General features: G+C 43.4%; 1 protein-coding gene across 1 annotated transcript; it reads right to left on the bottom strand.

Moving 5' to 3' along the window:
- Positions 1-1,231: 1,231 nt before the first annotated feature.
- On the bottom strand, positions 1,232-25,930 carry cltcl1 (clathrin, heavy chain-like 1). Its single transcript, XM_061072182.1, has 31 exons — positions 25,694-25,930; positions 19,124-19,331; positions 17,276-17,544; positions 16,575-16,736; positions 16,232-16,345; positions 15,962-16,135; positions 15,234-15,431; positions 14,725-14,925; positions 14,432-14,584; positions 14,011-14,133; positions 13,377-13,514; positions 13,117-13,281; positions 12,752-12,932; positions 12,451-12,614; positions 12,195-12,320; positions 11,959-12,101; positions 11,187-11,421; positions 10,983-11,105; positions 10,734-10,879; positions 10,464-10,647; positions 9,938-10,130; positions 9,688-9,845; positions 9,434-9,598; positions 9,016-9,291; positions 8,159-8,308; positions 7,941-8,072; positions 7,726-7,836; positions 7,085-7,255; positions 6,583-6,804; positions 3,188-3,263; positions 1,232-2,422 (listed from the first exon to the last, which is right to left on the bottom strand). Exons 1-31 carry the CDS (start codon positions 25,733-25,735, stop codon positions 2,253-2,255), a joined length of 5,073 nt encoding a protein of 1,690 aa, XP_060928165.1. The 5' UTR covers positions 25,736-25,930; the 3' UTR covers positions 1,232-2,252.
- Between the last annotated feature and the right edge of the window lie 1,391 nt (positions 25,931-27,321).

The following is a 27,321-nucleotide window of genomic DNA, read 5'->3' as shown; positions in this document are numbered from 1 at the left end:
ACAGAAAGGTCACCAACATGTGACCGGCACAGGAGGTGCAGCAGGGAATCTCTTTTATCATAAACCATCATCACAGTGTTAAAATTGAGCAAATACACAGAAAACAGAAGCCGAGGCCTCCACTGAGGTTTTATAGCGTCTGCATGTCTCCTGATGTGAATACATGGGAGAACTACTGGCACCCAGGAGAGCTCATTCCTGAGCCCAGACCCCATCAGTCCCTTTGAATTCAATCAAGCTACACACACTCATAGATATCAGTTCCCCTAAATATGTCAGATTTTTTAAATCAAGATCTGTGAACAATTTCCCACAAAAAAGCTCAAATTGTTGAAAGAAACCCTTTCGTTAAAGAATGTGATAAAGTTGTTTGTACGAATCAAATTTTCTCGGCCGAAGCTCCATTTTTCAACCAAGTTTTTAGGAAATCCAAGAGGAAGAGAAAAAAAACCTCTATCTCTTTTTACACAGCCTCTTTTTTCTGTGTATCCCCATTAATTTCAATTCTGTGGAAAATCCAGTAGTTTTTTTTGTTTTGCCTAATCCTGTTGACCAACAAGGGATTGGGATGAAAACATAACCTCCTTACTGGGAGGTAAAAATGCACCACCACCACTGTGTGTAAACTTTATTCCTCTTTCTGTATTCATGACTTGTGCAGATAAAGGGAGTGCTCCTGTGCAGCTCAGGCTTCCCCTCTCCATGTTGATCAATCCCAAGTTGACACCACAGCTTCACCGGAGCTTCACAGTTGAGCAAACCGTCACCACGTCCAGCAGCCTTGCCTCCAGATTTAGCCATTTATTAACCTGCTGTTTTTGCATTTTGTCCTTTTTCTTACAAAAATCATTATGCTTTCTTTTTCTTTAAGACTACAACAACACACTATAGACAATACATATGGTAATCCATAATATTTGACTTTTTTGATTAGGTATATCTTAAATTATACACTTTTCAGTACAATAATGATTATTCTTTGAAACAACTGGCACCAGGATGTGAGCTAACGTCCCCCCCGTGTTCTCATCCCGAGTCTGTCGGAGGTTTTAGTTAGGTGAGCAACTTTCCTCGCACATCACTTAGTTTTTGACACAACATTAGTTAATACTTGATATACTTGAGTGTAACATGAAAATTGTGCTCCTGGTTGCAGCATTATAGTTTGGCAGCACATGCACAGACTACGGCATATAGCATTTTTTTATTATTATTATATTATAATTATTATTATTATTTCACCTGCTTTCTTTCTTTCTGTCTTTTTGTCTCAGTTGTCCTGAAGCTCCAGGTGTCCGGTATCAGAGTCCACAAAAAAATAAAAGAGTCATCCGACGAGATCAACTGCTCTGAGCCAGCGAAACGTTTGCTGTTGCAAAGGGAGTGGACATTTCATGGAGTGCCTCTGGGTTTGGTGATGTATCCCTCAAAAGGCGCCAGAGGCTACACACACACATATACAGTAGCGCTCACGCACACACACGGATCGTACCGCAACCTCATAAACAAGTGTTCTTAGTCCGTATACAGCAAACACGTTGTACCGGTTGTGAAAGGACAACCAAAACTATTGCACAGTAACTGTCTTTCTAATCAGAGCATGAGACAGTTGTGAAATCAAACATGAACAAATGAGCCTGTTTTTTTTTTTGCCACCTTCTCCAGAGTAAATAAGGCCGTAGCAGTGCTTCAGGAGGGAGGGGGAGACGTGCACACGCACACGCACGCCCCTCCACTCCTCATTAAGTCTTTTCCTCATCAGTGCTGAATCTACTGAAATAAAGAATTTCAAATAAAGGAAAAAAAGCTGCTTTATGGTCAGTTACGTCTACATGGAACAGGACAGAGTGGTCTGGTGTCACTATTGTTATCTTCAGTATGTTAATTCCTCTGGGAGCTGAGAGGGGACGTCATGCGCTGGAGATCAGTGATGCAGTTGTAACATCCTAGTGGACAGTAGAGGGCGGTAGGGCGGGGGGGAGGGTGAGGGAGGGGAGGGTCCACGAGCCTCGATGCAGAGCTTCTGAAGTGAGAGTCCATGTGAAGGGTTTCTATTGCAGTTTCAGTGAAGTCGGGCGGAGTCTCGTTGGGAAATGAAGGCCCAGATAAGTTTTGGGGGGGGTTTCTCTGCGCCATCATTTGGCCGGTAGAGACTCAGAGCAGCACGGTTCAGTCTGGTTCAGGTCTGAGTTGTGTGTGTGTGTGTAGTGGAGACAGAGGGGAGCGGGGGGTGAAGAGGTAGGGTCAGGCCTCTACATGTTGTAGCCGTAAGCCGGCTGTGCAGGATAGCCGGCGGCAGCAGCAGCGGTTGCGGCGGCCGCCTGAGGAGGGTAGCCAGCTGCGTTGGCAGGGTAACCATAGCCTGAGTACGCTGGCTGCGGCGCCACTGGAGCAGCAGCACCAGTCAACATCAGCTGCTGGCCTGATCATACAAACAAACACAAACACAGGGTCACATGGGACATCAAATAAACTTTTTACAACTAGCTCTCATTCATGTATTTTACCATTTTTCACTGACACCTCGATGTTAGACTTGACAGAATTGATCTTTTAACTGCAAACATTGTGAATCTGTTACCAGATAAAATGTCCTTGAATTACAGTTTTAACTTACATCGAATTCCATTTAATCCAATTAAATTAAACAGAGTATTAAATAACCAATGACATCCAACCACATTTTAAAGCAACCAATCAGCCTTTAGTCCAGCACATACCGTTAGTCCACAGTCTTTAACTGGTTATAGACAAATATGTTGCTATACTTATTACTTATTTTTGATGTATTGTATCGTTAAATTAAACTTAATTATTAGTCTATAGTGTGACACAGATTTTAGATGATGAAGCTGTACTTGTTTTCAGTATCAGCGATGGTGTTCGTTACTGATCATGCAAACGTCCATCTAACTCAAGTTGCTTCATTCAAAACTGAGAGATGTGAAAGAAAATCTTTAACTGAAGCTTTTGGAAAATAACCACAGGGAAAAATCACTTGTTACAGAACACAGTTATACAGAGTCCAAAGACACAAGTGTCCCAATTTGTTCCGGATAAACTAGTCATTCTTTTATTAAATATTTCATCTCTGGTAAATCTGGATTTCAACAGCAGAATGTGTCCTCCTGTTATTCAGAAGCCGCCGCTGTCTTTCCTTCAGGCTGATTTCCTCCTGTTAACCTACCGAACACTATCGGCTGAGGCTCCGTCACCTCCTCCTCCGTTTGCCTTTGGCTTTCTGTCTCCTCCAGCTTGTCCACCTGGGGGCAACAAAGCAAAGAGCATCGATCAGACGCGGTTCACTCACAGACACACACACGCAAACCTAAACCACACACACACACACACCTAGGAGTACAGAATAAAATAGTCTGATTTCATACACTGTAGGTATCCTGCAGAAACACTTGCAGGCTTTAAAAGTAAAATTCAACCAAATATTGGAAATGTTCAAATCCTGGACATAAAACTATTGCTAGCTGCCAGCTGTGTATATAGAAAAAAAAATTCTATATAATATAATTTACTGGATACCTTTAATGGATGATCACAGTGCAGTTATATTGAAATGTGAATGTTTTATTTGATATACTACATCAGACCATACACTATAATGCTGCAAAAAAACTCTAGATAAATAAGACTAGTTAAACAAAGACCCAACTACACACAATTCCTCACAGTGCAGCTAAGGTTACCTAAGAGAAGATGCCATGCAGGTTAGGTGAGAATTTCTAATACAGCTTCCAGTACAAATGTTCAGTCAACATTTAAAGAGTCCATTCACACAAATCACAAATAAAACCCTGGTGATTTCTAACCATGAATATAGGGACTTCCTCCTGTTATCACCTTAACTCAATACAGAGGAATGAAGCAGCTCAAAGCACTGAGAAATTACAGTAGAAAACCTTTTCAATTTCTTCTTCCAGATACTTGATCAGATTAATAAGAGACCTTATCATTGACAGATGTTTTTCCATCAGGTAGAAAACCGTTTCAAATGAAAACTATCGACAACAAAGTCTGTTGTTTCTCATTCATAACAAGAGAACAGAACTGTAGGTTAAATATGTCATTTTTAAATGGTTTGAGCAGCAGTGGTAATATATTATTAACAGTGATGAGAAAGGTGACAGATTTCTAAAAAACAACAGCAAAACTACATCATGGCAGATACCACTGTGGGACACAATGTTTCATTTGTGTGAACTGGCTCTTTCAAAGAAGAAGTGTAGTGGGATTGAAGGTTAAAAGAACTAGTACATTGTGTATTAAGTAGAAGAAAAGCTATACATGCCTTTGTGCTGATGTCATTCACAGTTAACAGTTAAATCTCACTATAATCACAGCTTCCACATGCATCCCATTCATGGCTGCAATAAGAAAAATCCACACGTGTTTCGTTCTGCTACTAAAATAAAGCTACAGATTAGAAGCTCGCAGGTTAAAGCTCATCCAGGCATTCAGTTTTAACGCAGTGAGTTGATAGCGGTGCAGGTTTTCCTAGAAATCATTGTTAGTGTAAAGAAATGTTCAGGGGTTGAGCATCAACTGTGGAAGAAGCTGAAAGCAAAAGGTTTGAAAATTAGTGTAGATTTTGAAAAGCTGTAGAAGTTCTATTGGGTATTGACTTCCGAAGATGCTGGAAAAAGTTTGGGAAAAAGAGAGGAAACATTGAACGGCACATGTTAAGCAATTTTCTGTACATGATGTATATATATAAAAAATATTATATAGAACATTGGATGAACTATTATTTGTGAAATGCATATTTAAAACACCAGATGCATGTGATACAAAGGGGTGTTATTTTAGTATATAAAAGAATAGCAGTATGGCCTTATTTCTGTTTCTTCTTATGTGCTTAATTAAAAAAAAGCTTGTTTGACCATTTTGTCTCTTAAAGATAAACTGTCCCATTTCCCCAGAGAGGAAAGAAGGACTCCAGCATCTTAGAAGTTAGTGTTTGAAGCCCTTCTCTGAACTAACCAGGGTACATATTTGAGACTAAAACTTTTTAACCTGGAGTTAGAATCCTGGGGATGCATCCAACAAGTGTGGAGTGGCCTCCTCTTCTCACCGGCCTTCATCTCTGGTTGATTCAGAGCATTAGCCAGATGGAGATGTCCTTGTTCTACTCAGATCATACTAAAGTGATCAGCCACAAAAAAACACTAACTGGTTTTAATGTTGTGGCCGACCGTAATATCAATATCATGATTTGTCAAATATCTGCCACTCAGCGCTAGATGCAGCCCCAAGAGAGAGGAGTTTGAAAGTGAGAAGTTTCTGTTAGACCAGAACAGGTCAACCCTGGTCCTGAGGAACAATAAGGTGCAAAGGCTTTTGGCTCCAGCCACCAACACAGTATTTAAAGTTATGAGCTCTCAGCTAGTCCAAAACTTCTTCTATAACACATTATATCTCCTTGATAAAGTGAAAATGAAAGTTTACTCAACCAGTTGTCGTTAAATGCCAGAAATGCAGGACTTCATTCATTTAACCTGCAAATCAGTGCTTTTGTTGAATGATTGAAATCTCCAATCAGCAGCAAACATCTTTCTGCAGCTGCTGCATATTAACCTAAAAGTAGTTTCTGATGAATTTAATTGCTTTGCTGTTATACGCAGATATATTCCTTCTAATAGTGGTTCTTTACTCAGAACATGGGGGTCTATTTCCACTTTCCTATTTTGCAGTGAAGATCAATAAACATCAGTGGTTGCTTGTCTTTTTTATGAATTAGTTTCTGCTTCACTGTGAAAAGACTATTTGAAAACATAAATTAATTACCTACAAAAGCGAGGAGATAAACTCAATATTTATTAAAAATGTTGAGTAAAATTTGAAAAAGTTGACGCAGTCGATAAGTTTGAAAAATCTTTAAGATGACTTGGCTATTCAGTCATAACACTTACTAAATTACTTACATTTTTTTTATTAAAATGTGTTGTGTTGGTGTTGAAGTGGAACAAAAGCCGACACACACACACACACACACAGACACACTCTAGTGCAGCTCTGCAGGACCAGAGCTAGTTAGGCCATACTCAGTCTACAGTACATGCTAGGTTCCTACAGAGGAAACCTAAGAGATAAGTTACAACAAAAACAAACAGACAGGACACAGAGGAGAAATAAAAAGTGGGCCAGAGACCTTCACCTGCGCAGCAAACTCATCAACCTGGAAAAGAACCCAGAGAGATGACCTCAAGTGACCTCACGTGTCTACAGGTCAGCATTAAGGGAAATCACGATGACCAGAGGCGCTTCACTGGTAAATATACAGTACACATATCTACCATCACGTAAAAAGAGCATTTCTCTCGACCTTCTCGTCTCATCATAAGTGTGGTATTTTAAATTGTTGGGATGACCTGTTTTTAATATCTCTCCAGACTTTTGTCCAACTCTCACAGGTGTTTACAGGAAATTTAACAATGTAAGAAAAATTTAAAAAATGCTGAATTTTCAAAAGTATAAAGTAATCAACCGTACTTTTGTATTTAAAAGAGAAACTAAAATCAACAGCAAACAACAGGAACCCTTTCTCCTGCTCTTCAGCGAGGTACTAACCTTTGTGAGGTACTCTCTCATGACCTGGATGAAGTAGGGCATGGCGAAGTCCATGATGTTGTGCCTCCAGGCGACCTCCAGCACCACGTCGGGGTGAAGAAGGTCGTAGGAGGCAAAGAGGCAGGCGGCGAAGCACTCCTTCCTGCCTTCCTCCAGAAACCACTGCAGCAGCGTCTCCGCCAGCTCAGCGTCCTTCGACTCTGCAGCGTACAGCATGGCATCCTGGGAAAGACACATTTACACAACTCATTATGGGAAACATAAAAGGTTGAGGCCTCATTTTTACATTTTTGTGAGGAAATTAGCAACTGAAAAGGTTATTGGTTTGTACTTGATGCTCGGTGGTTCATATATCTATCTCCAAATACAGCTAGTGTATCTGAAGTATAGACAAACAGTGCCATCTATAGGGGAACGGGGGTAAGTGTAAGAAATAAAACATTTTCTCTTTCTAAGAGGACCTATTTTTGATTTATAAGCGAATGCCTGTGAATTATCTCACCTTGTAGAGTTTGTCCTTCTTGCAGAGCTCCACACTCTGTCTCCAGCGGTTGTTGCCCTTGTACAGGTAGGCAGCGATACGTCTGAACTCAATCAGCTCGTGTTTCTCTAACCTCTGAGCCAGGCCGATGGTGTCAAAGTCGTCGTAGGCGTCGATTGATGCTCTCAGACCCTGTGGATAACAGGTACAATATTACAGCAGAGGCCAGGGAAACCTGAACCAGTTAGTCTGTTGTAACTGGATATCAATGGTGAATCATACAATCTGTGTATATTTACTACTATTACACATATTACACCATTTTAAAATTGCCCCTCAAATGCTTTCTACAACAAACATTACTCAAACATTGCTATGTACAAATACAAACCACATCAGATAAAATATAATCCAAGTTTCCAAAACAAATATGACAAATAAGATTGTTCTGTAGAGTCAAATCAACTCTGCATGTTGTTAACGTTTTCACGTCTGTTTTATGAAATAATGTGAACATCTGACTAATGCATCTTCAAATAGGTAAAGATAGGACAGACAGATAAGTAAATAGACACGTAAATTGGACGATCATTAAGGAGCAGTGATCATCAGCTACAACAATAGGATGTCTACTTTCTATAGAATCAGAATGGTTGAGACACCTGGTAGTCTTCCTCCTCTGTCAGCTGGTTGTTCAGAGCTTCGTTGACGGACCTGTTGTTCTGACTCTGGACAGATCTCAGGTAAGGCTTCACCAACTTCAGCTGGTTCAGCTGCTCAAACGAAAACAATCAATGTCATGTCAGAAGTGTTTGACACTGTGCACAATCTGGAAAATAGAGAGGGCGTAATTCATTAAATTTGACACCACTGTTACCTTGCTGAAGAAGTTGACCGCTCGGCTGTGGTCCAACCGAGGAGACAGAATAATCAGCAGGTCGTTCAGTAGTAAAGGTTTGAATTCCAGGTAGAAGGACAGAGATTTATAGTACAACTCCACGTTGGCAACCTGAGGACAAAACAAGGAGAAATATAAGGTTATTTAAAAGTTTAAAAAGGAAAATAAATGACTGAGTCACAAACACTGCTCTTAACCTTAGCAACGATGTCTTTGAACAGCACTTCTTTCCATGCATCTGTAGGGTGAGACATCATTGTGAGGACAGCGTTGTCGAACTCCTCGTACTTGTCGTAAAGGAACACCAGCTCCGCCCATAAGTGAGACTGCTCCGCTGCCCGAAGGACCTGGGAAGCAAAATACATATTTAACACAGAGCCACATTCAAGATTCAACGTTTCAAGGAATGACATTTTGCACATTTAGTTATGTAGCCTATTCACAAGCTGACAGCTTTTTTTCTAGCTCTACATCAGAAGCTGTCAAACCTTATTGTTATATTCCTGGTTTTGATAATTTTTTTTCACTCATACATCATATTGCCAACAATAAGGGTATCAGGATGTGAAATGTTAATTCATCAATAGAAAGCATTCCAACAAGCAAGGTCAAACTGACTAAGACTGGGCCCTTTTAAAGTGACTAACATTTATGAAGACTTCTCTGCAAAAAAATTTAAGATTTTAAGAATTCCAATGACAAGATTTCCTTAAATCTACAGTTGGGTTACAAAAAAGCAAGAGGGCAATGTGACAGAGGAATGTTTCATCCTTTATTTAAATTGAAATCACTAAAATCAAAGCTGTGATTCTCAAAAGATAACAGTGATATTTCAATGCAGTGTCAGCCAGCAAGGAAACAAAACAACAGTCAGTGCACAGTATTAGTTTTCCTCCAGGCTGCTGATGAGAAGCAGAAATCTTCAGCAGGGTAATAAATCAAAAGAGTTCATCGCCGACGAGCAGCCGCCTTGTTTGTGATCGACTCTTTGATTTATTACAATAAAAAAATTGGATATGAGACACACAAGCGTTATCGTACAGACATAATTTACCTTTGGGATGTTGACTCTGGACCAGAACAGCTCCAGGTGCTCCCTCATCTTCTGAGGTTTGAACTTGGAGTAGAGGATGGCGAGCTCGGTGAACATGCCCATGTGAGCCCGCTCCAGTCCCAGCGCGGCCTCCAGCAGAGCGATGAGCTCCTCGAAGTAGCCGCGGTCCTGATAGTAGCTGATCAGATCCTCCAGCTCGTCAGCGTGGATCACTATGTGGAGGCCGCAGATCTGTGCCAGCCGAAACTCCTCGCCGTCAACACACGCAAAGCAAACCTGAAGGTCGGAGGGAAAGAGAGGAGAGGAAAACATTAAACTAAGATAAACTTCAGTGAAATGTATCTTGCACTGTCAATTATAATGCAGCTTCTATAAGGAAAAAGACAGATAACACACAGACTGGTAAAAGATAGTTTACCTCCTTCCATGTCCGTGTGCTGTTGGCTTTCCTTGCGCTGTCCACAGCCGCCTGATACTCCCCGAGGTGGACAAGTGTCGATGCAAGTCGAGCAAAGTTGGACACGTTGTTGTACAAGAGCTTGGCTGCATCGTACATGCCCTCCTCGTAACACCTATCGCCCACCTGGAGAAAGAGAAAGAGAAATGAGCAGTTCCATTTTGTGCAGGTGAACATCGTGGACACGAACACTGCACCTGTGCTGTTTCTCTTACCTGCTGTATGTGAGCATTGTTGGGCCCACTGACAAACTCCTCAATGTCGGCCAGACGGTTGGTCTTGGCTAAAGCGAAGATCAGCTCCGTCTCCACGTACGACTCCCTCGCTTTCTTTCGAGCCATCTGAAGGAATTTAACCAGGTCTTCCCAGTTATCTGCGAAATGAAACCAACACCTTGATGATCCGCTTAGCTCATCGGTGCCTGACGTTGTATGAGCAGAGTTAGGCGGCTAAGAGAAGGCTTACTGTTCTTGCTGGCTGCGTTGACCACCTCCATGTACGCTGACGGGTCCACGGCTTTGATATACGAGTCAATAGCCTCCTTGACCAGGTCTCTCTGCAGCTGAGCTCGGGCTAACTGGCTCCACACCGCAGGCTCGTTACACTTCTCAGCAAACTCATAGGCACGATCCAAGTTCCCTATGTGCTCGATCAGGACCTAGAGACACGAGGAAAGCAAAGAGATGCATTGTGTTATCTAACATATGGGTACTAACAAGAAGGTAAAACATCAGGGTTAATAACCAGGAGCATGATTTACTTATACAACCTGCAGCATTAATTGTCAATGCAGATTCTCAATATTTATACACTTTACATTTTAAATATATAAGAGAAAAAAGAAGAAAATTAAACACAAAATTCAACTTGACGGAGAAAACCATAAACATTAAACAACTATTGAACACATCAAGTTGATCAGAACTCTGCTCAGACGAGGAAATTCTATTAACTGAGGTACTTAGAACTTCCGATGTGTTATTTCCTTCACCTGTATGGCTGAGGTGTTGACGTCAAACTTCTTGAAAATGGCAAAAGCCTCCTCAAAGAGCTCATTGCTGATGGCGATATTGGCGATGTCCGGAGCGTCATAGTTGTCCAGCTTGTTGATGTACTCCATCACCCGAGTGCGGTCGGCCTTGATGGCTGTCAAAATCAGCAGGTTCTGGAGGTTTCTGGGAGAAAAACAGAGATTCTTAAAAAACAAGAGAGGAATTGTGTGTAAATTACTGTGATGCCTTTATAAGCAGCAAGTCTGTACCTGTGCTCACTGAAGACGGAGTTATCAAGAACAATCTTCTCCAGCAGCTCAATCAGCTCGTTGGGCAGGTCTGCCGTCATGAAAGCCTTGACGGTGACGGACACTTCCTCTGGGTCCTGTGTCTCTGACAGCGCTGTCTGCACCACCTGAGATCAAATCAAATAAGGAGAAAACAAATATAAACATATAGAAAACACCCCTGAGGTACAGTCTGCATCCCCTCAGGTGGGGAGCTGGGTGGAACCGGACCTGATCAATGAGTTGTCTTCTGAAGGGGTTGTCTTCTTCCAACACGTTCGCCCACAGCTCGGGATCTTTCCGTCGGACCAGATATCGAGCCTCACTCTTGAATAACGAGTTCTCATTGCAAACCTGAGAATAAATCATACAAGGTAAATGAGAATCTATTTATGAGACTGATCATTGACATGCTATACACTGCGATCTACACACTTTGATGAGGTCCAGGTCACACTGTCCTCTCTCGTAAGCCACACACGCCAGATGGGGGTCTCTCTTCTCACAGTATCTACCAACGACAGCGCTGTCGTAGAACGTATTCTCCTTCAGGAAACGTTCAGGTGTGTTGTTGCTGTCGATGTAGATCTTAGCGAGGGCGTTGTGAGTGGCCGGCTCCTCGCAGCCATCGTGGATACGGGACTCCAGCCACGGCAACAAAAGCTTTAACCTGAAAAGATGAGGGAAAACACAGTGTTTTGAAAATTCTGGTCCATTTGACAACATTTAGAAGATTTTAACTTGTAGTATTACAGTGCCATTGACTTTCTGTTATTAAGCTTGAATTATATTTCTAGACAGATTTTTCTGAAACACTAGATGTCAGTGTTGTGTAATCAGTTCCCAACTATTCATGTTTACACTTTCTCAGATTCACATTTGATGGATGATTTATACTAGAAATACCTAAGATAAATGTGGAGCAGATAATCGGTCTCAATTGAAAATCCATGAGGAACGTGTTAAGAAAATAGTGCCCAGAAAATCAACATTGAAAGCACATGAGATAAAAGATAAAAATATTTTTCTCAGCATCTGAAATCTATTAAGTGCCAATCGTACAAGGAGCAAAAAGTAAACAGGGGTTAGGGTTGGGGTTATATTTTTGTTCATATTTATTTATATGCAAGTATTATTAAGATGTTTTATTCATTAACAGACAAAATACTATGCAAGACAACAAATGATTTTTTATCTATCATTTTACCTGTTTCTCTTCTCTACCTCCTCTACCAGCTCATCAGTGGAGAACTGCCCTCTGACCACCATGATCAGGTTCTTAATGACATCCTCAGCACAGTCGACATCCAGCAGCCCACCTATCACCACTGGTAAACGACTGGGATTCACCTGAAACAAGTGCAACACATTCCTCATGTAAAAGGGTTTTATGTAGACTAAGTCTACATAAAAGGTATAAACCAGTTCTTTTTTGGGTCTTACCTTCTGTACATAGATTTCGATGTATTTCTGTAGATTGTTGCGGTAGAGGTAAAGCACGAGATCATGGACGAAGTCAAAGCGATCACACACAATGATAAGCGGAAGCTGGTCTGTTAGTTTGGCCTCCTACAAAGACAAGAAACACAAGGTTCATTTGTGTTAATAGATTGCAAGGAATGGGTTTTAAAATATATCAGAAAAGCACTGCTGGATGATAAAGAACAATTATTAATATGCTTTGATGGGGTTATTTTACCTTGAGGAAGTTTTTAACCCTCTCTGGGTCATAACAGTTGCTCTCTCTACATATTCTCTCCACTTCTTTGATTTGACCCGTTTTACAGGCAGCCTGGATGTACTTAAAGTGGACGTCGGGCTCCTGGCTGAAATTCACAATCGACCCAAGGAAGTAAAATAATCCTGGAATAGAAAAGGAAGTGGGAGAAACAGTCAGCCTCATTCATTACCAAGTAAATCCTATTCTTCACATTCTCTTGCTTTAATCCAACATGAGCCAAGTCTGTATTACCCCCCCGGCCCGTGTGTGACACACCTACCTTCATAACTCTTGAAGGATTCAAAGAGCTCCACTAATGCCAGAGTTCCCAGCTGCTCGTGATACTTAGTTGCTACCTGGACACACAACTGCAGGTTCTGTCTGATGTTAGCCGACAGCATGGCCCTCAAACACTCCAACGAGTCCTCCACTGACAAAGAGCCAAAGAAGTTCACCAGCCACTAAAACCAGAGTCCGAATAAGAAAAGAGAAGATTGGGGAGACAGTGAGACGGTAGGCTGAGCAGGGAGGAGGTCACAAGAAGTGGGTTCAGGCATTTTCATTTATCATTAAAACAAAAAGGGAAGAGTGTCTGCTCCCAGGAGAGTGATATTCACAAGCGTGACCAAACGTCTTCAGGCGTACCTCAGGGTTGAGCAGATGCGTGTGCACCACAGCTCGTTTGATATCATACAGGTCGGTGTAGTGTTCAAGAGCCCTCTGCAGCAGACCGGCCTTCTCACACAGCTGAGCGACATGGGGACGGTCGTAGTGTGTGAACATCTGGTTCCCCAGGATCGCATCTGCCACCTGAAAAGAGTTCACGACACACATGAAAACACAAATGAAAGTAAAGTAAGGTGAAGTTGCTTTATATAATCAGGAGAGCAGGCCTGAAAGTTCACCTGGGGGGCGTGTATGAGGTTCATTTCAAGCAGACGTGTCTGTAGGTGTCCTTCAGCCGGGCGGTTGTTCTTTAACGCATCCAATAGGAAGGAGGTGCACTGCTGGATCAGGTTGCCCTCCATGAAAACATCTACAATCTACCAAAGGGCAAAAGGAAAAAAAGAGAAATGGAAAGGAAAGAATTCAGTTAGAAAAAAAATGTTGATTTCCAGCCATCTGTGAACCATAATTTCAGTTAGCATGCAAAGTAAGATTAGAGTCGCACACTATCAAGCACCAGGGGCCTGGAAACCACATGTTTCTGTTTTTCATATTTAACAACATCTCTAGAGGCCACAACAGAAAAGGGCGGGGGTCTACATTTGGAGAAGCATCTAGTCATCAGGGTCTCTCTAAGTGAGACTTGAACTGAGCAGAGCGATGACGCGACTTTACAAGGAGATGGGGGGGGTTACTGACTCAGTGAATTCCTGGCATTGCTGGCACATCTGAAACAACACAGATGGAGGCTCCCACACTGGGCTCTTTGTGTGTTTGCGTGCATGTGTGAGGATGAAGGTGCAGAGGGAGAGTGGAAAAGCAATACTGTACGTCTCCAGTGAGTAAAGGTGGTAATGCTGCCGTGAGTTTTACCTGGTTGATGTTGGCCAGCGGCTCCTCATCCTGGACCAGCATCTGGGCGAACTGAAGTCCCTGGTCTGGATTAACACGCATCACATTTCTCAGTAAAAACACCCAGTCTGGGGTGTAGCCCACCTACAACAGCATAATTAAATAAAACACAATTCTCAATTCAGCACATACAAAAAAAATTATAGACAACTGGTATTATCTTATGTACTCAATATCAAATATAGAAATTAACAAAAATATACTACATCATCTCATTTCAATGATGCTTCTAACCTAACATGTTACTTTTAAGTATTTTCTTTCTCTGACTAAACAGTATGTGGGTTATTCCCATTATACAGGCAATGAATTAATGTGTATCTCTTTTATCATAAATATCCAACTAAATATGAATAGAAAGGACAGTGAGTTCTCTGATTACCTTTTTGGCATACAGCACTATCTTCTGGAACTGGCCAGTCTCTGCAAAGCACTGGATGACCTTGCTGGGGATGTTAGCCCTGAGGTACACACTGAGAGCGAGTGTGGGGTCAGAGGCCTTCACCAGGTCTCCAAGCTCTTCTGAGCACTCCAGCTAGGGCACATGTGTGATCACAGTTACCAACAACGTTAATGATGATTGTGTGGATGTTAATACATGGTCTCTAATGCTCATCTACAGATAAGCCCAGGGAGTTAAAGCTGCCCTGTTCTTATAAAATCCTCCAGTCCTACCTTGTCCTCCTTCAACCATTTCTCCAGCAGCTGCTTGCGGCCCTGCTGCAGGACAGGCCTGCACAGTTCAAGAGACTCAAACTTGTTCAGCTGGCCCTGGTCCAGAAGAATACCAAAGTACTGCAGCAGTGGAGAGGCCTGACCTGGCTGGGCCGGGACACTCTGGAACTTACGGATGGTCTCTGCCGTCCTCAAGATTCCCTGAGGGAAGGAAAGACAGTGAAGAAGGGAGGAGGTATGGGTGAAGGATACAAATATAGTAGCAGAACAAATTATAAGGTAATTCCATTGAACCTTTTTATATGAACTAGTGTATTAACTTGATGATATGAAATGACTATAAAAACATTTATTAGATTCTTAAGAGTTGTTGTGTTTTATTTGTTACACCGCAGAGTCAAACTGAGGGCAATTGATATTATATATTGACCAATGTTAAGTACAAATGTAAAATTTGTGCCGTATAATCATGTACAAACACTATTCTGCAGCAGTAGACACAGCCGTACCTTTGGTGCTGATGCAGCAACCTTCGCAGCCTCTGAATAAGTTCCCTGAGCAAACAAAGTGTTGAACTTCCGGCCAAACAGCTCCTCAGCCCCAGCGAGGTTTGACCTCACAGCCATCCTCAGGGCAAGATCCGGGTTCTGAAGGACGTTCGTGGCATAGTTGACAATGTTTTCCTCCTCGACGCAGACCGACAAGACCTTGAAAGAGAAAAAATAGATATATAGATGAACATATAAATATAATGTACATAGGTAGAGACGCCATAAAAGGTAGCTTGTACAAAATGTTCACCTAGGACGAAACGTCAATGTGGCTTCTTACACCCATTGTTTGTATAGTAATAGAAGAGGCTATTTGCACACAGGTGTCAATAACAATGTCAATGCACACAGGGTGGAGAGCCAAGGTGGCTATTTACACAAGAGCCTGAAAAATGTATCTGTAGGAAAATAAAAACAGCAGTATCAGCATTTATGTTTGCCAATATTATAACTTTAATTTTACAGAATAAACAATGTGGAACAGATCTGCATTCCTGTTCACATTTTATGTATTTTAGTTGTGTTTATATTCCTATTAGTGTCATATTTATTCGGTGGTGTTTGTGTTGGGCGTTTCCACATTCCTTACTTCTCCATGCAGCCAAATGGCCTTGTGGCTATTTTCACCTGTGTGCAAATAGACACTCTGAGTAAAATAATTGCTAATTGTGTTGCTAGTTTCGTACCTGTCCCTTCTTGTTGACCCCGATTATTCCTGAGGTGGTTTCATAAGGAGCAGTGACAAAGATGGTCTCTGCACTGATTCGATTCATGTAGATACACACACCAGACTCCAGGTCATACAGGTGGATGTAACCGTACTTAGTTATCAGATATATGACACCATGCTTACTGCCAATCTGAGGAGAAAGATGAGAGAGAGAGAGAGAATTTAAGAGTTCAGCGGTCACACTTAGTTTATCCAGAGCCAACGAGTACCAGGGCTGTTTCCTCACCTGCATCGCTACTGGAAAGTCTGTCTGAGCCTCTGGAGGGAAGAACACGTCCACTGCCTTCTTAGCAAAGGGCTGGTTTCCTGTAGCTGGTTGGCCAACCTCAATGATGTGCAACTGGAGGAAGATTACAACCACGGTAAAGCAATATATGAGGAATGATGGACAGCAGAGGGGAGTACATACATATGTATTTGAAGCCATTTAATAAATGTCGTTTCCTCTATGGTCTTAACGAAAACACTTCCTTTTTGTGCAACTCTGAGGTCTTTGTTCAGATGCAAGACTAAATACACTTTGATAGCAGTGTGAGTCCAATCTGGGCAATCAATCCCGGGGCCCTCACCTTTCCCCCACCAGGGGAGCGCACAGCAAAACAGAAAAGGGTGGAGAGTTTGGTATTTCCCTCCACTTTGAACTCCCCGAAGGCAGCAGCGTGGCCTTCGATGGGCTGAGACACTTTCCTGTCAACAGAATACAGCTGCATTGCTCCAACTACACGGTTTTGCTGCAGGAGAAAGAGAAGAAACAGGAATAAAATAATTTGTTGACCTGCAGTCTGCAGCATCACCATAAAATAATCAAATAATTAAAGATCAAAGAGGATTACAGCTCCTTTTCCTTCCCTTCACTACTCAGGTTTTGTATGAAGCAAACTCAAAATCAAGCTCTTTCACCTTCGCTAAGGAGGTTACGTTATGAAACGTGGTAAAAGGATGGGACATGGGAAAAGAGATAACTTTGGTGTGGATCATCCGACAAATTCTCTACGAGTTCACATAGAAAGTTAAATGTAACCAGAAGTTGGCTTGCGTCATTTATTAGGTCAAATAGATTTTTTTTTTTCAACTACACATTAAAATGGAAGGCTGGTATTTCTGCATCTATCCACTGTGGAATGCAGAGTGAGTGTGAAGAGAGAAAGATGTGCTCCGAGATGATGAGGGGAATTTTTGTGTTATGAGCATGTAAACAAAGGATCAGAGAGAGATAGATCAGATATTCTTCTTTCCTGTGCTTTTCACTGTACAGTAAACATGCTCGTACCTGTGCAGAGATCCCTATCAGCAGCAGCCACTTCTGTTGCTCGTCAGTTCTGTAGTTGATGATCTGACATCCTGCCAGACTGGCGTGCCGATCGAATACTTTGGTTGGTTGGGAATCCCCTTCCATGCTCCAGTGATAGACGGCCGTATCCGTCACCAGGGCAACCGTGTTTACTGATATCCACTTCCAGAACATGACCTCCTCCGTCATCGTGTGAGCCTTCACCTTACTCTTCATCTCGATGTTGAAGATCTGCAGCGTCTTGGCAGCTGAGGGGATGACGCACAGGGAAGAAGTGAGACGGGCGGGCAGCAGCTCAGAGGGGGAGACAGGACAAACACTTCTGAGTTTTGATGAGAACTGAAGGCTACCACAGGTTGTGTTTCTTCAAAGGGGAGGGTGAGGTGAGGGGTATTCAGCTGCAACATGTAACTTCACCACTAGATGTCTCTAAATCCTACACACTGAACCTTTAACCTCCAATCATGAATCAGTGGGAACCTCTCAGTAACATGCATATTTATGTTCCACTGGAGGACTGAGGAGGTCTGTTCTGTCGTCATTCAGGTTAAAGGTGTTTTAGAGAGCAAGGAAGTAAAAATCGGTTAAAACAGTAGCCTGGCAATATCCTCTTGTTACTGAAAGTCGACTACAGCTTTATGAAAGTCATAATGACTTACTGAACACATCTGTAGATAGTAGGGGTTTGGCTGAGCCATTTTACTGTTTCTGTTCTCCAGAATACTGTAAATATGACCAGTAACAACCTCCATTTAACAGTAAAGTTACATAGAAACAAAATAGAATGAAAACGTGAAGGAATGCATGATTCAGGTGATCACTGGAGCTGCTGTACAAACCGCCGTCAGCACAAACAGCTATAATGATACGTTAATGACATCGTTTATATGCAGCAAGGAAAGATTGGAGCGTTGATGTGGCTGCTGGCACACGCTCACACAGGCGTGCAACAACACACACAGTGCCGAACCCACTGTGTATCAGCTGATGAAGCATACAACACATACACTCTACCAGCATACAAGAAGTCATGCTAACACATGTGTAGCCCTCATAAAAGTAGGATGGTGTATGTGCCTGCAGGTGAGGTGTGATTCTGTGAGTTATGTGAATCTGATGCAGTCTACTGGCAGTAGAAGCCATTTCTCCACAGTTTTCTGTTTCTTGATTGATTAAGGGTCGAAATAGCGCTGCGTACTTGAGAGGGGGGGTGCGGGAAGCTTTTATGAGAGAGACATGTCTACTGTATCATCACAACAGAGTGCCAGATGGGTAGACAGACAGAAAGCCACTCACCGTCTGAGACAGGACAGACAGCAAAGGGAGAAAAAGCAAAGTGTCAATCAGGACCAAGACAAAGATAGACCTCAGGGAAAGGGCAAACCGGGGCATAGTATCCTCAGAGGGAGGTGGGGCAGGGGGAGGGAGAAGCATTACAGGCAAATCATCCTGATCAGCGCTTGTGTTTGTGCTCCGGGGGCAAGATTCAGAGGCAGAAAATCAATTTACACAACCAATTTAGTACATTCAGGCAATAGAACTAAGTGCACTCTACATATTTATGGCATTGACAGAGCATTAGTCATTGCAAGACCGTGGCATTCCCATGGCACTCTTGGTATATGGTTAAATCAGTTAAAACTAGAGACAAACAAACAGTGCAGACTTTATTCTGGGAACTGAGACAACAATAATAAGCTCGGCTGTTGGCGTTAGGCCACTTGCAATACCAGCAAACTGCTTTTCCTCACAACAACTCAGCATTTTTCTATTAAGTAACCAGAGGCGTGGCTGCCTGAATGTGCTGCGGTACACCTCATACCTTACCTTTCAGGGCAATGACCTTGCTGGCCGGGTTCATGATGGCACTGTCGGCAGAAATGGGTCTCCTGATCGGGTTGGTGGGGTCGGACATGTCCACGATCACCACCTGGTTCTGCTCGCCCACCTTCTCTCGGATGCAGATGAACTTGTCCGACTCCATGGTCAGATAGCTGAAGCCAATGTTGGCTGGGTTCACGCCCAGGTTCTGCAACTGTAAATATGAATGAAATAAAAATTAGAATCTTGACAACTCAGGTGACTTTACTTTTTATTACATAGGGGAGCTGAATAAGAGGACTTGACTATTTTAATTGATATTGAATGAAAACATATTAAATGAACAAAACATAGAGCACCTCTCCATGACAGTGTGCCGACAGTTTTCTACTTTTAGACTAAAACTTAAACTAATATAAGCTAAACAGATTTTTAAGGAGTCATGCCTCCATCTCAGCCTAAGAAAAGTCAGGAAATCATGCATGGCAGCAGCTGACATTTGCCTTGCGAGAGGGAAAAACAGCAAGAAGGAGAGTAGAACAGTGTTTTGATCAAAATAGTCGCAGGTTTGCTCCAATTTTCCAGGGAAATTCTTGGAGGTAGTGACCCAGACAGTAGGTCTGGTGCTACATGAAGCCAGGGAACAAGCGTGGGCACACAGCGGACAACAGGGTGTTAACCCAACAGAACTTTATTTTACACTCTTATTATAGCTGCTTATAATAAGCTGCATTTTCTGAAGCATTTTCAGAAATATGCTTTACTTGTAATGCCATAAGAACGGTGGCACTGAGGGTCAAAACACAACATGGATTGGATTGAGCCAGAGGGACAACCTGCGATTGTTTCTGTTAATATCTATAACCAACCATCTGTCCAAGGACCTGTACAACAAGCAGGATTTGTAGTTACTTCAGCTTTAACTGTTGTTTCAATGTTCCAAAGCTAGTTCACTTCATGCTGAGGTATTAAATCCCAATGGCAACTTGTGCTGAACGACCCCTAACCTTCACTGGAGGAGGTTCAATTCAGAGGAACAGATCAAAACCAAAACTACTGATCATTCCTACAGGATCCTGACAGGTACAAAATAGTTCACAGTAAAGTCACAAATAATAGGGAGCATGGAACAGAAACAGGAAATGGCATTGAACTGTCACCGGGGACTTGGGTTCTGTCCAATCCCAAACAAGAAGTGTGTTCCCTTCCCTTGATGTTATCTGAAATGTTGTGTTCAGTGAAATGTTGTTTGGACCCTGAGGGCCACTGTAAATCGGTAATCACCATTAAAACTCTATTATACTCAAAAAAGAACAGCATTAATTAATTTAAGCTAAGCCTGTGATTAAATCCTTCCAATGCATTCAGCCATCTACATGAGCTGCCATTAGAAAATTAACACTTCATTATTCAGCCTAAACCAGTCTGAGACAACACTAAATCCTCATCCACTGAAACTAAGTATAAATCCTAGTTTCTTCAATAAAACAGCGTAGGAGAATCAGATTTATTACTCAGCATATTTATTTTCTGAATGACTGAGCTGATGTCAAATCTCGGTACAAGTAACAAACATGAAACGCTGCACCTCGGTTAGCAGCTGCCAAACAGAGGAATTATTGTGCACATTGTCCAACTAGCTATGAACCGAGAGGACAGACCAAAACATGCTCTCTCTCTCTCTCTCTCTCCCTCCCTCTGGTGACTGAGCTGCCTGCATTATGCAGTCTGAGGCAAGCGGAAAGGAATCCTTACGCTCATCACAAGGACTATAGTATCTCGCTGTTGGCTGGTAGAGCAGGTCAACTAATCATGACAGCTGAGCCATTTCAATAAGGTCAACTACAAAACAGGAAGGAGTAAGTCAGCAGCCTGGGGCGAACACAGAGACAGAGAGAAAGAGAGAGAGAGACGCCACGTTCAAGCAAGTGCTTTTATGTATTTGAGTGGATCAAATCTATACGTGTATGTGAAGAATCACCTTCAGCAAAAACCAGTAGAGAACTATCACCCAACCCTGAAGAACTTAATTTCCGCATCATTATTTCTCAACTTTAAAATGTTACCAAAATACCATAATAGTTAGATTGTATAAAAATATAAACACCAACACTCTGTGCTCCCAATGTTGTTGTAAATATGAAGACTTGCTTTTCTCCAACTATATATATCCTATAATACCATAACTCTCCTCCACAGCTCAATGTTCAGTAGGTTTCTGTGCAGTTATGGGACGTGCAATATTAAGGCTTCTCGACAAGGCCACGGAGAAGACCTGAGGGAGGATTGGAGCAATATGTTGTATCTCCTTTCGACTGCCAGAACAAACTCGGGGAGGGCATGAATACACTTAAGATAGCGAGGGAGAAGATAAGCATGGGAGTGAAAAGGAGGAGCTCAAGACTCAGTCCAGCATCCTGATAAACACAGAGAGAGCGTTGTTAGGAGGGAACCGGTGTGAGGTAGAGACGCCACAGTGATAAATGTACCTTTTATTAGAAATGAAGAGTGACGGATGAGAGGGAGGCCCGCACGGTGCAGTTCCAGTAACATGGGCCTTTGGCAATTTACAACTCAGGGTGGTGCGACTGACTCACCAGAAGAGAACATCCCCCTCCGCACTCCTTCTTAGAAGAACATTCCAGACTAAAATCACACCTCAGCTACATCTACTGTCTCCACTGACCCATAAACTGCCTCTAGTAGATCATCTTCACACACGCATACGGATCCCTGGAGGAATCCTTCCCAACTAACACAGCATTAATATCACAATAACAACAGCAGCAGTTGAACTTCACTGATGATACAGCTCTGACGGTATTCAGTGAGTCATAGACTCGGTGGACGTGATGCTCCGACAAGTCGCATCAGCAGCTGAGGGTTTTGGGGTTTGTAAGGAGATTACACAAACACGGTTTAAAATGTTAAATGCAGCAAAGAGACGTGGCGTTGCTTTTTTGCATCGTCTTGCACCAAATGGTGGCAGGATTATAATTTACGTGATCGTAAAAAAGGTATTTATATTATAATTGATCGATTCGATTTGTGCACGTGGTTTATTCCTGATGGGATTTTAGACTCCTTCAGCTTGTTGTTTTGTTTTTATTCCTCACAACTGTAATGTTTTGGTTCACTTGACAGCTCATGACAGCTGTCCTGAGTGAAAACGCCCCAAAACAGCAGGCTGAGTCAGTGACTATCGGGTGAATGAAGAGCAGCATTAAGTAGCTAGAGTTCCCCAAAAGAGAACCCAAGCGTCTCGATCACCCCCTGGTGGCTGGCTGCAGTATAGGTCATAAACCCCACCTCATCCATGTTAGCAGATGCGACATCGATGCAAGATGGCAGTGCTCATATCTGGTATATTGTGGCTTGATTTCTGGATAGTAGATATACAACCATGTCTATACTTTGGACAAACAAGTGACAAACAATAATTTTGCGAATGAATTGACGCCCTAAGCCTATACTTACAGCTTGGACAGTTTGTGTGTTACTGTTCATATTGTATTTGAGAATAGCTGCTTCTCCACTGCAATCAAGATTAAGTTTTGGTGACGGAACACAGACGCACACGCCCGGCCCCTATCAGCCCCTGCTGCACTCACAGATGTGTTCTTCTAGACGGAGATAGAGTCTTCTGTCAACCTGCTTCCTATACTGATTGGATTTGCTGAGTTTAAATGGGGCCTGCTTAGCTCATCTGTTTTTCACAGCTGCTGGTTTGACGTGGTGGCATCATTTCATCAGTTCAGATCCAGCAGCACCCCAGGATGCATCAAACAGCCGCAGAGCAGCAGGTTGGACTCTCCTAACTCAACTCGACAGGACGATGGTCAGGCGCCTCCGAGCTGCAGGACATTTTTGCACTTACACAAGCTGCAGGAGAACGTAGGCCGCTGCACTGTCAGCCTGTAGAGGACCAACATAAGCTGCAAATCACTTTAGCATGTTCATTATTCAACGTGCCATCCTCTACTACTTTAATACAGTTTTGGGTCAATTAATGACACATTTTGACATGACAACCTGGACCCTGGCTCATCAATCATAAACTGTTTTCAGGCACAAAATCAGATGGTTTACAAAAGCATAACTGGAGCAAAAAGGTGAGGGGTGACACGGCTTGCAAGAGACAGGATGTGACACATAAATCCAGCTGCAGAGATGATGTGTTCACAAAAAATTACACTGACGTCGGCCCGCATCATCAAAAGTTCTCGAATCTCAAGGTTGACATCTTCGTCGGTGTCTTCCACACATCAGCATTTATTCTTCTGTTTTTTTCAGTACGTGTTTGAAATGTCATCCACACACCCTCTCACTTATGGATCCTGATAGTATCCTGCTGTACTCTCACATGGGCTCACTCTGACATTATCCAGAGTCTTTACTAGGGGCCTGGCAGGAAGAGCTCTGGAGAATGTCCGCAGCTACAAATGTAGATATTTGTATTCTCATATTCAGCTGTATGTCTGAAAAACAATATAGTTAACAACACATGCAAGGACGACTTCAGAGTAGTATTGGAGCTAGCTAACCACAAGGTTAATGACCATAGCTACTAGTATTGGGTGTAAAAATGAATACTAGTGAATCTCTCACATTTAGAACAGTAGTTCCGATCCAGGCCTTATCCTCCACATCAACATCAAACACCGGAGTAGCGTTAAAGAACCGTTCTGTGGTTCAACAGGCTGGTGCCTCACTGTGCAGCTAGAGTCCATGTTTCATCCCTGAAACCAGGCCCAGTCTGCAGACACGGAGCTGTAAATACCAGGCCAATAAAGAAAAAAAGCTAAACAACTTGAGGCCCAAAGTCCTGGGTTTGCAAATTCCAAGCATTTTTGACTCTGCTGGAGCCACCTAGATTCACGGGGGGATACGACCGGGGCAGAGCTGGGATTTCACGCTGGAGGAGGAACGTAAAGCGGTCTGCTGCATATCACTGTCTCAAGGCAGAGGGGTTTACTGAAGAGATGTAGGAGGGAGAGGAATGCACTGTTCAAAGCAATTTATCCCAATGACCCAGACAGTTCCAGGTACTGCGCTGCCCTCCATCAGGGAGCAACACAGCGTGAGTCCCGCCAGTGAGGACAGGGGCCTGGTGGCCTGCAGAGACTCTCGGCCAGCACTGGGGTTTTTTTGGTGAATAAAGGGTCTTTGGCTAACGAAAGTGGGGCTACTGGCCAGAGGAAGGGAGCACAGAGGGGGGGTGGGGGCTCCGTACGGGGTTTTTTCCCTACTGAAAGGCCATTTCACTGCCTGCTGTTACCATAACAACAGGCTACAGACCAAGGGAGGCGGAGGGGTGCGTCACAAAGTTTCTCTTCTGGCTGCAAGACACCGAGCGCTGGGGCTGCTGTGGGACAACGACTAGCAAAGTCCGAACCAGCAGAGGAAACAAGCGGAACATAGTGGAAATAGTTGCTCCACAGATGACTCAATAAATGGCTGCTTGTTTGCTGTTTTTACCCACACATGGTAAAGGAGATTTTGTGTTTACTAAGGACACTATGAACAGGGCCTCTTATGCCCTTACATGCTGATGTTGATCATGTTGAGGCTGCACGGATGTTGCTCTGGCATGAAAATACCAATAAGCAGAGCTAGAATACACACTGAATCAAAAGAGAACATTGATGGACGTATAGAACTAGATTCTATGAGAGGGTTTGACGGCTGGGGGTCGTCCGCTTGCACGAGGATCTGCAGTTCGATCCCAGTCTCCCCCTTTCTGTGTGTTGAAGTGTCCTTGGGCAAGACCCCCCAAAATTGCCCCTGATGGTTGTTTGACCGCCGTGTGTCAGAGAAGGTGCTGCACATAGATGCACTGTCTGAATGAATGTGTGTGTGAATGGCTGATAAATGACCTAATAAATGTCCTGTGAATAGCTCCGAGCTGTCATCAAGATCATATAAATATATATATTAATACAGATGATGTTGCAGTAGTGCGGTTTTCTGAACTTATCCGACATGTATCAGTGATCAGACCGAATGTTTCCACTTCCTGTCACACATCGTCTCTGACAGGATCGTGGCAGAAGCAGGTATTTTGTCAGCCCGGTGCAGAAACTGGACATTAGCAGACATGTTGTTGTTGTTGCGAGGACATGACACCTCCATGTCACCCTTTCCAGTGTGGAAAGGGTCGGACAGAAACCAGTGAACAGCTGAGCTCCGCAGCTTAAGGTGTCAAAACGCCGCATGAAAACTGCGGCATATCCCCCCCCTCCCCACACACACACACACACACACAATGAGAGAGAGACACACACACACATACTCTCTCTCACACACACACACACACTACAGTCCGCAGTGGAGCTGTTGTACCATCTCAATTTTTTTACCAGTCATCATCTGCCCTGCAGGAGCAGATCGAGGCCTGTGGCTATATCGAGCCCCCCCCCCCCCCCCCCCCCTGCAGCAGGAGGGCTCTGCAGCCCGGGTTCCATGCGACATGTGCCGGGCATCGAACCCCCGAGCAGCGTGCACACCAATGAGCTGACATGTTAAAAGCCACATGTTTATTTTGCCTTTTTCCTCTAAGCTTGGATCCGCGGTTACCTGCAGATGCTCCTGGAAGCGGATGGGCAGGATCTGAGCCATGTCTGCAGGGCTCGTGGGTCCCGAGGATCCGGAGGAAGGAGAGGGGAGAGGGGGGGGACGACAGGAGGAACTGGCGGTGCTGGTCTGGTTCTCACACGTCCCCTGGAGTCAGCAGTGGTGGGAGGTGGTGGGTGGTCGCGGCAGCCTGCGTTGATTCCACTCGAATCCGGCGACTGCTCCCATTCAGCAGCCCCCCTACACCAGTCCTGGAGCAAAACAACTCCGCGCCTCCGCCAGGGAAAGTAGTCCCACTCCGACCAGTGCCGAGCCCCGGGAGCAGCTTCCTCCTCCAGGGAACCACGAGGCTGCGGTGGGAAAACACACCGAGCCGGGGGGTTGTCACCGGGGAAGTGGCTGAGGAGCAGTCCGCGTGTGGAGGTTCGATTCCCCGCTTGAGACCTGTCAGAGAGGTCGGGTGTGCAGCTTGTACCCCTCCGCCGCAGCAGCCCCCTCCCCCCCTTCCTCTCCACCAACTTCGAAATCCGGGCTCGTGACAAGCGCCCCACCTTTCCTCGATCTCTGCACACACACACACACACACACACACACACACACACACACACACTCACATGCACAGACTCACACACTCACATGCACAGACTCACACACTCACATGCAGGCACACACACGTTTCCACAAGTGTGTTGTGCAGTTGACATTGAGCTCAGTTCCTAGAAGCTGACAATGCACCTTTTTGGATTTATGCCGGGTCTCATTCATGATCTTCTATCATCATCATCATCATCATCATCATCATCATCATCATCATCATCATCATCATCATCATCATCATCATCATCATCATCATCATCATCATCATCATCATCATCATCATCATCATCATCATCATCATCATCATCATCATCATCATCATCATTATGCCTTTAAATAATACACTCTCATCAGTCACTTCAATTTACAACTAATATGATTATAAACCTGCATTGTACTTAAAGGGGATAGTTCACCCAAAAATGAAAATTCACTCATTATCTACTCGCCACTATGCAGATGGTTGTAGTTTCACAGCATTGCAGCCAAATCCAACACAATTGAAGTATATAGTGACCAAACATAAAATGGCTCCATACTGCTCCATGGTCATTTACACCATGTTCTTAACCTAAATCTCCTCCGGACATTTCCCCAGTTGGATTTGGCTTCAAAGCTGTTTTCCCCTGAAACTCAAAAAGGGTTTTGTGGACTCAAACACTTCACCCACCCCTCCATCGGCATAGAGGCGAGAAGATAATGAGTGAATTTTCATTTTAGGGTGAACCATCCCTTTAATATTTAAAAATATTAAAAAGGTTAAAATAAAAAATTCAGTGTTATTTAAAAATCACGGCCGTTTAAATTCTCACTGACACTGCAGATGTGAGTCAGCATGATACACAGGATGTGGCCTGAACACAAGGAGCTGCTGTTCCCGAGTATCTGCCTTTCACAATACAATTTGATTACTGGAAATTAGTCTAAAAAAGGGAAATAAATAAAGTGCTTTGTAGACATTAATGATCACAATGCGAGCGGTATGTCCTAGGAGGTAGAGAGGTCGTTCCCCAACAAGAAGGTTGCCGATCCAT

The sequence above is a fragment of the Limanda limanda genome, chromosome 5 (assembly GCF_963576545.1).
Source record: "Limanda limanda chromosome 5, fLimLim1.1, whole genome shotgun sequence".
Classification (NCBI taxonomy): domain Eukaryota; kingdom Metazoa; phylum Chordata; class Actinopteri; order Pleuronectiformes; family Pleuronectidae; genus Limanda; species Limanda limanda.
The sequence above is the reverse complement of the archived record's forward strand: the minus strand, read 5'-3'. Positions and strand labels throughout refer to the sequence as shown.